Source organism: Cygnus olor, chromosome 7 (genome assembly GCF_009769625.2).
Source record: "Cygnus olor isolate bCygOlo1 chromosome 7, bCygOlo1.pri.v2, whole genome shotgun sequence".
NCBI lineage: Eukaryota > Metazoa > Chordata > Aves > Anseriformes > Anatidae > Cygnus > Cygnus olor.
Window position 1 is genome coordinate 31,945,759 of NC_049175.1, and position 10,560 is coordinate 31,956,318.

At 42.4% G+C, this 10,560-nt stretch overlaps 1 protein-coding gene across 1 annotated transcript; it reads right to left on the bottom strand.

Annotated features, from left to right (window-relative positions):
* Positions 1-465: 465 nt before the first annotated feature.
* Positions 466-10,238, bottom strand: SFXN4 (sideroflexin 4). Its single transcript, XM_040563377.1, has 14 exons — positions 10,093-10,238; positions 9,955-10,020; positions 9,199-9,273; positions 8,245-8,271; positions 8,047-8,101; positions 7,237-7,262; positions 5,749-5,799; positions 5,602-5,667; positions 5,420-5,488; positions 4,173-4,263; positions 3,616-3,731; positions 2,528-2,613; positions 1,484-1,598; positions 466-875 (listed from the first exon to the last, which is right to left on the bottom strand). Exons 1-14 carry the CDS (start codon positions 10,129-10,131, stop codon positions 798-800), a joined length of 960 nt encoding a protein of 319 aa, XP_040419311.1. The 5' UTR covers positions 10,132-10,238; the 3' UTR covers positions 466-797.
* Between the last annotated feature and the right edge of the window lie 322 nt (positions 10,239-10,560).

The window sequence follows — 10,560 nt, forward strand, 5'->3', positions numbered from 1 at the left end:
TGCAATGGCACGTTGCTTCCTGATGCTCAGCTTGGTGTCCACCAGGATGTCCAGGTACTTTTTTTGCAAAGGCAGAATGGCTTCTATTTTGTTTTCCTATTCCTTCCTAAAATTTTCTAACACTTTATTTGCTTTATAGACAACCACAGAGAATTAAGCTGAAAGTTCCATGAGTTTATCTGTTGCTGCCCTTGAATTCCACTCCCAGTGTTAACAGTTAGCTCACAGCCCAGCAGCGAAGCTGGTTTCCCCCTCTGCTGAATGTTTCTTACACAACTACGTATCACCAGTGTTATATTGCTATCAGGTTGCCTTACTGAATACAGTAAAACATAAAAATAAGTTTTCTGTGAAGGACCAGCCTGACTTTCCCCAAAGAACTACTGATGTTAATGCCTTTACCAGCTGTGTTCCTGGAAAGCAGCATGTCAAAAGCGGCAACAAAAGCAGCAAGAAAATAAAATCTTGTATTCAGTAGTCAGTCTTAATTAAGAAACCAGTCACATGAGGAAGCGTACAAAACACAGTTTGTGAGGAACCCTGTTCTACAACAATGCTTTCTGGCACAAATATCATTTATGGCATTACATTACACGTGTATACCTGCCTGAGGGCTGGGGCTTGCAAAATCTTTTTGCAAAGTCTGCCTGTTTGTGGACCACAGCACTGTACACCAAGTCTGGCATGTATGCCACCATAAAGTCATGAATTAATCAGCCATGTGTGCCAACTGAATTTGATGAGACACTCAGAATTCACTCTACTCAGAGCCCATATTTACGTATTAAAGCCGATCTCTAAATTCCTCTGTTGTAGAATAACACCGTTTCTTCTGTAGATGACACAATTTCTGGTTCAAGGTCTGCTCGCTTTATCTGAAACATACAGAAAAACACGATTACTGCACTGCACTTTCCACAAGTTGAAATTATTTATTCAGCAACAAGTGTATAAGGGATTAGAGGTTTTTTGGTTTGGAGTTCATGGGATTTTTTTTTGGTCTTCTCTAACATTTTCAAACATAAGGGAAGAAATGTGTTGTATTTAAAGTTAAGAGGTGCTCCCAAGATCTAAACAGAGCATTAGTGGTGTTGTCTCTGTTCCCTGTATTTGGGTGACTCACCCAGGAGAACTTCTATTGAGAGCTGAGCAATTGGGAAGCTCAAAAGGGGAGAAAAGACAGACCAATCTGCCATACAAAATTTCTCAGTCTCCTCATTTATGTCCAGTTTACCCTTGTTGCCACAAGAAATTAAGATGCCTGAATTTTTAGGCTAATAAGAGAAGCCACCGGAAATTTTACAAGCCCCATCTATGATTTTCTGCGAATATTCAGCAGCCTCCCCACTGCCCCAGTTTAGATGCACTGACCGTTTCAATCCTATTGCTTTTTGTTAGCTGCCCTTAAGACAACTGGCCACACGTACAGAATGACTATTTAATATAACAACAATCCTAAACCAATTTCTTTCAAAGGACTTACCTCACCACACTGTGGGAACATACTAAGTGACGCTGGTAGCATCCCTGCGAGTACTGACGTAATGAGAAGCATTCTCATCGAAGCCAAAGCACGTGGAGTTTTGGCAAAGTTTGCTCTGTCCAAGACATTGAAAAGTATGTCAGTTTGGGTTTGAAAAATAATCTGACAGCGAGACTAAGAGCATTCATTAGCAGTTAGAACTGTAAAAAAGTAATAGCCTAGGCTTACGAATCCTAAAGATGTTTCCTATTTCCTATGTTCTTACTCCTAACTTCGTGTTCTTTTCCTTTACTTTGAATTTAACTGAAGCGTTTTGCAGGTCCAAAATGAGAATACAAAATTAAGAAAATAACCAGCAAGTTCAAAACAGCAAAAGAAGAGAAGGTACATTAGTGTTTCGAAGTGTCCCAGTCCCTGGACTAAGATTTTTCATGTATCACCCTCTTCCCTTTCAGATTTAGTTCCCCTTGGCAATCCTACTTTGCATTGTGCGAAAATTTACTACTCAATACATTTTAAAATATTTATCTTATGTCTTCATTTATGTCTACTGATAACAGCAGACCCTTAAGTCAACAAATGTAATAGGAAATTGATTTAGGCAATGCCAGGTTACCTCTATAATTTATGTAACATAGACAATTCCCAGCAAAAGCTCAGGGCAGGCTAGAAATTCTCTGATACAGCATACAACGAATTCTTCTTACGATATGGAGTTTTTAAATGTTGCAAAACCAAGAAAATGTTTTTGTAGTATATGGAAGGCTATTTGGAAGTTGGGGGCCAGTTTTAATTGAAGAAAGTAGAAGAAATGCTCACAGCTACAGACAACCTCCTGCAAGCCATCAAAACAGATGCTGACATAACGCGGTTCACTGCGTTATCTAAATGAATCACACTACCTGAACAAAAACCTTGCAGATAATTCTCTCTCCAAGGCAATTAATAATCGCAAAACCAAGAAAAAAAAATGGCAAGCAGTAACAGCCAGACCAAATATCAGAATAGCCACTGACCAGGCACCCGCTTTGCAGTCCCTCTTACCTTTCCACAAAGTGCATAAGGACAGCTGGCAGGAAGAATGCTGTCCCAAACAAGACTCCTCTTGACAACGCTGTTTCTTTAACGGCCTCCAGGGAGGGACAAGAAAAAAAGTCATTAAAGCAGTGCTCCATACAGCTTCAAATACTCCCCATTTCTGTGAGCACTTTTTTTGCCTAATAGTCTGGAGTTTCAAGCAACAGGGAAGTGAAGGCTAAGATCATTCGTTGGAGGATTTCTTTCTTAAGTGGAAACTAAACTCCTACACGTGGCAAATACTCCATATGTGACTAAGAAATTCCTTAAAAAGGGAGGTGGTACTAACAGCGCCAGATCAAGTGTTCCTACCACAATAATCATTTTGCTGAGACTTGCTTTTTTTTAAGTTGTGCTGAACTCTTCCCAACTGGACATACCTTCTGGGCATCACACCTTCTGGGCAGCCTGTGTAAAATTTAAAGTTCTCTGTCCAGCTGTTCACAGATCTTTATGCTCATCTAGCCGTTTCCTCCCCTCTAGACAGCAACACAGAAAGGCAGGGTCACTGACAGTGCATAAAGTATGACTCCTTGCTGTAGTTCCTGTGGGTGTTGCTCTACAGTGGATGTTGATGAGCAGGGCAGGGAGCAAATGCAGAGCAGCCTGGTCAGCTGCTGGTCAAGGATAAAATGCGCCAGCACACTGTAGACCAGGATGTTACCCTTTGGGAGGGTAATGATATTCCTGCTAGGGAAGATGCATGTGCTATTTACAATACGGGGCTTTTCTCTGCCATGTACCATCGGAAGAAGAAACTCTAGGAGCCTCGCCTCCTTCTGGGGTGACACAGGAAAGCAGAAAAGCCTGTACTAGTGTTCTTGTGGTTTATCTGCAGCACTTGGTGTATTGGCTTGGGGAAGTTGCCAGCCCTTGGAGACACAAGACAGGTGCCAAGCCGGTTCCAGAGATTAGTCCAAGCCCAACCAAAGATTCAGCACCTGATGTGGGATTCCTCAATTCGGTATGGCAAACTGCACCTGCTCTGAGCATAATGTTTAGCTCAAAGCAGGGAATGAAAAGCAAGTCAAGAGAGGCCTCCCCCCCTTGCCTACCTTCGCACCAGCCTTTTTTGACACTCCTAAAACCTTGCCATTCCTGTCCATCACTTCAATTCCATTCTCAAATTCTGGGCTTCTCACCGCTACCACAGTAAAGGCACTCGTCAAGCCTGCAGAGTTAAAGAGGACTTTGCTTTTAAAGATCCAATGAGACTACCTTGATAACAACGTTCATAATTATGCGCATTTTACGTTTCCAGTTCAACAGTTCACAAACTAATAACCTAGCAGCTTAAAGTAGAGACTGCTCCATAAAAATCTACCTGGAATCTTAATTCTTGTTTCAGAAGCTTAAAGATTTTAAGGCACCACTCCCCACAGGTGCTTTATCATTATGGACACTCGGAGCTTTCAATCACTGCCAGCCAGCAGAAGCCATGAGTGCTTTGTTTTAAGAGAAAAGGGAGGGGGTTGTGTTGTGACTAGGTTTTGTACTGGTCTGTGCAAAATCCAGCACAGGAAAGACACTGAAGGAAACAGGTTTGGGGTAAAGGCTGCATTGGTCTTTGCCCTCACATCAGCTGCATAATGTACAGTTTCGTTTTACTCACCAAAAAGAGGAACAGGTAGAAGTTTCTTGACAACTAGTTGTGTTAATGGGCTCTTCAATGTGTATCGGTTCATGAAGATAAAAGGCAGAGCCTAAGAGATTGGGAGGAAACAAGCACCTTATATTAAAACAAATGTGCAACATTTCAGTACGTGCAAGAGACTAGGAAGATAAATCTGCAACTTAGTACTTAGATACCATCTATAAAAGTAAACAAATTAACATTTCAAGAAAACAGACATGCTCTCTAGTTACTAAAGGTTTTTGTAATCATTCTTTTATGTAAATGCACAAAATATTATGGAAAAAAAACATATTAAATGTTATTATGTAGAAGGCAGTAGCAGTATGGATACAAAGGCAGAAAACGGAGAGCAATTACCTCTGACTAATATTCCTTGGACATCCGTCCAACTGCCTTGTGACGTCCCTACCCCCAACCAGGACACTTGGCACACTCGTGTACATACTCCTACCTCTGCAGTTTCAGGTCAGTTCCATACGCCCATAATACGCTTGAGGAAAGTTTAATTCCTCTACCAGTATAGCACTGACCTAGCTCCTCAGCTGCCTAGTGCTCCTGAAAGGCCAATTAACCTGCATCCAGTGCAGTACTGTCATTACTATGCTGCTTCTACAACCTGAGCGATCTATATCCAGCACAGATTCTGGCAGATTTCACCAGCTGTTCAGAGCAGGACAGGTATCTTCCACAGCACTACATCGAGTAGCAACGACAGCAGCCCAGTGAGTTACTCTGTGTTTGTTAACTCTGTTCGTTTCCTCTCGTCACCCATTTTCTAAGCTTGCAGAAAAATACAGAAAAGGACATAAGAGGAAGCAACAAAGGAAGCCAAGCAAGGTATTGGCTGATGGATATTCAGAAGAAATTCCTTACTATGGAGGCAGTGAGGTGCTGGCACAGGCTGCCCCAAGAAGCTGTGGCTGCCCCATCCCTGGCGGTGCCCAAGGCCAGGCTGGATGGGGCTTTGGGCAGCCTGGGCTGGTGGGAGGTGTCCCTGCCATGGCAGGGGGTTGGAACTGGGTGGGCTTTGAGGTTCCTTCCAACCCAAACCAATCTCTGATTCTCTGATCAAGAAAACTCTTGTTTTCAATAGTTCTATGGGAAGACATCAGAGTTGAGCATTAGAGCACAATCCTGAAGGATACGTGGCACTGTGATTCTCTCAGGGCCTACCCCTCCTCAGGAGAACTTATCAGGAAAGCAACCAGTGAGCAAATACATACACCTATAAGCGCTGCGTAGGAAACGGCTCCCACGCTGAAGAAGAGTTGCTTTTGTTGAAGTGAATTATCCTAAGGACAAAAGAAACATTACTACATAAGGACATTTGTAAAACACTTGTAAGCCATGTTCAAAGTGGTCTTGTACAATTAAGACGATGCCGAAAATAAAAATCAACACATACCTCATCCTTTGTGGTACCATTTCCATTCAGCACGGTGAATGCTGTGGTGTAGGTGTGAAACGCGAACTGCAGAAAGAAGAGATAAGCTAAAACGAATTTGGGGTTGAGATGAGAAGATTTGTAGAAGTAGAAAGAAAGAACAATTACCTGACAAAAGAAAACTTGTCTTGCCTGCACCTGAAGCGATGAAGCGATAACCTAAGAGGAAAACCCCACAATAACATTAATTTGATTAATCTAGGAGGTTTTGGTGAGCAGTGGTTAACTAGAACACGAAGAGAACCACTGTGTTACTATCTGCAGCAGCATCAGGTAGGCTCCAGTAAGGGCTCCACTCAGCACCAGAAGCCATTTGCCTTGATTCTAGGCTAACAAGCTTTCTTGACACAGATGTGACAGATTCACTTCATCTATCCAATATAAAACTCAGAAGCACAGTGATTAAAACACTGCACAAGTTTATTCGAACAAAATGCTTTCTTACCCAAAATAAAAAATAAATTTGTGCCCGTGAAGCTTAAATAGAATAAAATAACTCAGAGAGTAGACATGTAATTAAAGAAGTGAACAAGTAAGGGTCTGATAGTTTTCACAAATATAAACACGTGAGCTAACTGAGCTTAGATCTAAGATTTCAGTAGTTACTTCCCAATTTCTTCTCCAATTCAGACAGTGAATAAGAACTTCAGCTATAAATGACAGCCGTTCTTGAGGCCTGACCTACCGAGCTCCAGGTATGAAGCACTCTGAAAGGACAACGTCAATCAAGATATGGCAGCTATCAAATAAGAAACAGGGGAGACTGTTCAAAGCCTCAGAGGAGGGCCGGTCATTCTTTTAATGCTAGTAGATGAACTACCTCTGTTATTAATGCCAGTGCTGAATCTGACCACATCTATGAAGGAGTATTAAGCTGTAAATATCAAGACTAAGTACTCATGTTAATTCTATTACTGTTCTTAAGGAATTTAACAGCCATCAAAACTTTCATTATGCTTCCCAGCAGTGCCATGGAGGTTCGTGTTGTACCTTGATATGGAATTACATATCTCAGTATGTATCTCCTATGCCAAAACCAAAGGTGAACACATTTAAACGTGTAATCATGCATTTAGTTACAGCTACAAATTTTATCAAACAAAATGGTGCAGTTTTTGACCACTACAATGAGTTCATTTTTATGTTTTTCCTAATTTCATGGCCACCATTTTAAACTTGCAAACACGCTATTTATTAAAAAATAAACAAACATATTCTGGGTCTGAAACACAGAACACAATGCTCTGACTCCTTCCGAGTCCAGTCCTAGTTTTCTAGACTAAGCAGACCAAAATCAGGCCTTGTTCTCAATGCTTAGCAAAATACTCCTTATTCAGAAAGCTGACCTTCATGCATAAACCATCTGTTTGAATACTGCTGAAGGAAGGCAACTAAGAGGTTTGAACTTCCCATGAGATTCCTTAAAGGCTTGATTTCTAGAAGGTTGCTCAGCACTTCCCATGAAAGACATCTTTTAGAAACCTTGTGCTGAAAATACAACTGAGAAGCCTACAATTGTCCATTCTCTTCGTCCGGCCCTTGGCTTTGGAAAAATGTAAACCACGTGGCACACTGGTATTTCTCCTGGTTACTCACCAATGGAAGAGTTAGTGGCAGGAAGGCTGAAGAGAAAGAAAAACTTTATTTCAGTAACAATACCTGCTGTGAGTCTAGATTGAAGGTTTTGAGCAGAAAGTTTCCCTAACTTCCCCCCTCCTAGTTTCAGCTGTAAATAAAACACCAGTCCACAAAAAAAACATTTTTGCCAGATTTCTATTCCAGCCTTTGTTTCTTATTCCTCATTCAAGAAACCAAAATACCTGGTCTCAGCTTATAGCCAAAAGGACCTCTCAAGAACTACACTCAAAATAGCTACATGGAAACTGTATGACTACTCAAAGAGTTATTGACAACAAAGGCTGCCACGTCTGTGAGTGGTTATACAAGGATATGAGTAAATGGCCTATGTATGCTTCTATTTGATTAATTGATTACATTTGATATTGATTGTGCTGCCTCAGCTCCCTAAACATCACCCCAAGCAGACTATCTGCCACTACAGCAAGTAAATTCAGAGTAACCACTTGCATCAAGCAAAAATTTAGCATATTGTAGACTGTTTTACATGTGGAACAAGTTGTAAACTAATTCTATAGTGCCAAAAACACAGAGACTGCTCAAACTACTTTGAACTATCTGAGGAGGTAAAGTGTGGGAAAAAATTTCTCTTCAAGAGGACTGCAGGAATAAATAAATCTTCAACAAACAAGAGAGTGCAACTAACAGGAGTAACTGTCTACTTGTTTTCCATATGTAGAAGAGTATCACTGTCATATCACAGAGGCTATTTACTATATGTCACTCCCCTTTGATGCTTCAGTCAGTGGTTGTCTTAAGGGAACTTACCTGGAGGTCTAAAGAGAACAGGAATTATCTTGCCTGTATCAGGATGTACACTAGACTTAAAAGAAAAAAAAAAAAAGAAAAAGAAAAAAAAAAGTTAGACTACCTGTGCCATACTTAAATAAGGGGGAAAAAAGAGAAAGAAAAAAGAAAGAAAAAAGAAAGAAAAAAAGCAGATTTCTAAATCTTTTGGAAACTTACCAGGCTTAGCAGGAAGGCTTGTTTTGTCTAAAAAAAATTGAAAAATAGGTTAGCAATCAAGTTTCAAAAGAGCCTGAATAAAATCTTGTTTCTAATTTATTCTATCATTTTCCTAATAATTTACTTTTATACAGAGTGACATATGTGGTCACATCCCTTTTGTTATTTTTTCCCTAAAATCTCTCCCCACATACTTTGTTGAATATATTTACTCACATCCCATATGCTAATAGCACCAAGCACGCACTATGGCAGAACAGAATGTAAATTTTAAAAAGTTAAGCTAGCAGGCATTTTAAAACAGAAAACAACAATTCTTAAATATGGCAAAAAGCCTATACACTTCTTGTTAACACTTCGGCTTTTATGGAGTCACAGAAGATTTTACTTCTCCTTTCAGACTTTGACACACAAGGTACCAAATGCCACATAGGTACAGCTGAGTCCACACCAAATCAAAAGACTCCTCTTAAGGAAGCAAGGGTTCAGCACTACCTTCCAGCAACTCTGCGAGGAGGTTTCCCACCCAAGTACTGCTGCTGTTCATTTTATGAGACGTGAAACCAAATCAACCTGCACTCTATATGATGATGCAACATCAAATATTTAGAACAAGCTCAGTAAGCATTTTGCATATTTCCTACCTGTATCACCCCAGATGAGGACTCGCAGGCTTAAAGCGATGATTCCTGGAGTGATCTGAGTGTCTTTTCATCTTAGCAATACGATACTCAACCTAGCATTCCTCAGGATCTTAATACTGAAATTTGACAGTAGTCATCCAAAGAAATTCCTATCAGATTCATAGCTAGAAAAATCTCTGTAGTGAAGAGTTTTGTTTGGGTTACCCCTTGTAACTGAATCTCAGTATTCTGTCTGCTAGACCTTACGCTACTATCAACTATTTTAGCCATGAAAAAAAACCTATTTTGTATAAACCATGCTCCAAAATACCTGATCATTCTGTATGGGCACACTTAGAGTCTTTTCACTACTTTCAATTAGTACCCTGGTTCTTCTTATTTCATCCTGTATTTAAGGAAAAAAAAAACACACACACACACACACACACAGAAAAAATAATTCACATGTCAATGGTCCAAAGTGCGATGTATCAGTGATTAGACACTAACGACACACCTGTAACACCAAGCTAATGCACCCATCGCTCACCAGAGCAATGAAAGCAAGAACGCACCGACACACAAAACCAATTTACAGTCACAGAAACTTTTATATACATTTAAGCATATGAAAAACCTCCGTGAAATCAAGAGTATATTTAAAGTTGCCCACGCCTGCTGGCAAATTCAAAGATTTGAATGGCTTACACCAAAGGAATCATCTGATACGATGAAGCACCATGGGGATGGGGATGCGGACCAGCCTGCAGCAGACCTGCTTTCTCTAAAGCTGCTGCAGCCCCACATCACAGCTCCTGCAGCAGCAGGAGGAATTTAAGGGTTCCCAAGGACCAATTCAGGTGTCCTCCCAGGGCCAATTTAAGACCAGCACGCCCAGCTCTGCCCTCCTGTGCTCGTCTCTTTGGAGGCTCCCTGGCTCTTAATTGGGTTAATTCAAGTGTGGGCGCTGCACACAGACTCTAAACAGGATCGCTGAAACGTCGGTGTCCAGAAACGCCCGGGTTTTACCTCTACACGCGACCAAGTCACACAGACGGGTGGTTTCCCCCCTCACCCGGGCACTCACCGAGGACGCGAAGAGCAGCAGCGGGTCTAGGACGTCAGCCCAGAGCAGAAACCTCTGGAAAAAAGACTGAAGAAGACAGGGTTCAGGGTTCAGGGGCACGGCCACGCAACCCCCCCCGCCTTCCCCCCCGCGCCTCACCGGGCCCTGCGCCCTCCACAACCGCAGGTTGGCGTCCATGGCGCCGCCGCACCGGAAAGCGCCGCCGGGGCCGGTCCGGCTGCGGCACGCTCCGGGTGGGACCCGCACCGCCGCCGGGGGCCGGGGCCGGGGCCGGCCGTGGGGTGCGGGTTCGTGGGGTGTGGGGCCGTGGGAGGTGTGGGGTCGCGGGTAGGGGGGCAGGCAGCACGGGCAGGGCGCCATCGGGTTGTTTTCTGTCAGGGGTGTTCCTTCTGGGGGAGCTGGGGAGCACGCAGGCGGCTTGAGGCTCCCCTGAGTGCGCTGCGGGAGGGGGAAATGAAGAAAAGTGACGGACGAGAGAGATACAGAAGGTAAAAAATATATATATGTAATTATTAAATGGTGTGTCCCAGCCCCCCCGTGGTTTCAGGTGCACAAACAGTTGGCATCACAAGCGCTGACACATTGCTCAGCGTTACCTCTGCCATG

Coding starts and splice junctions, on each gene's coding strand:
- SFXN4 (XM_040563377.1), bottom strand. CDS start 10,131: ATGGACGCCAACCTGCGGTTGTGGAGGGCGCAGGGCCCG. Junction 9,274..9,954: donor TGCTGCTCTTCGCGTCCTCG/GTGAGTGCCCGG, acceptor CCTTAAATACAG/GATGAAATAAGAAGAACCAG. Junction 8,102..8,244: donor AAGCCTTCCTGCTAAGCCTG/GTAAGTTTCCAA, acceptor TTTTCTTTTAAG/TCTAGTGTACATCCTGATAC.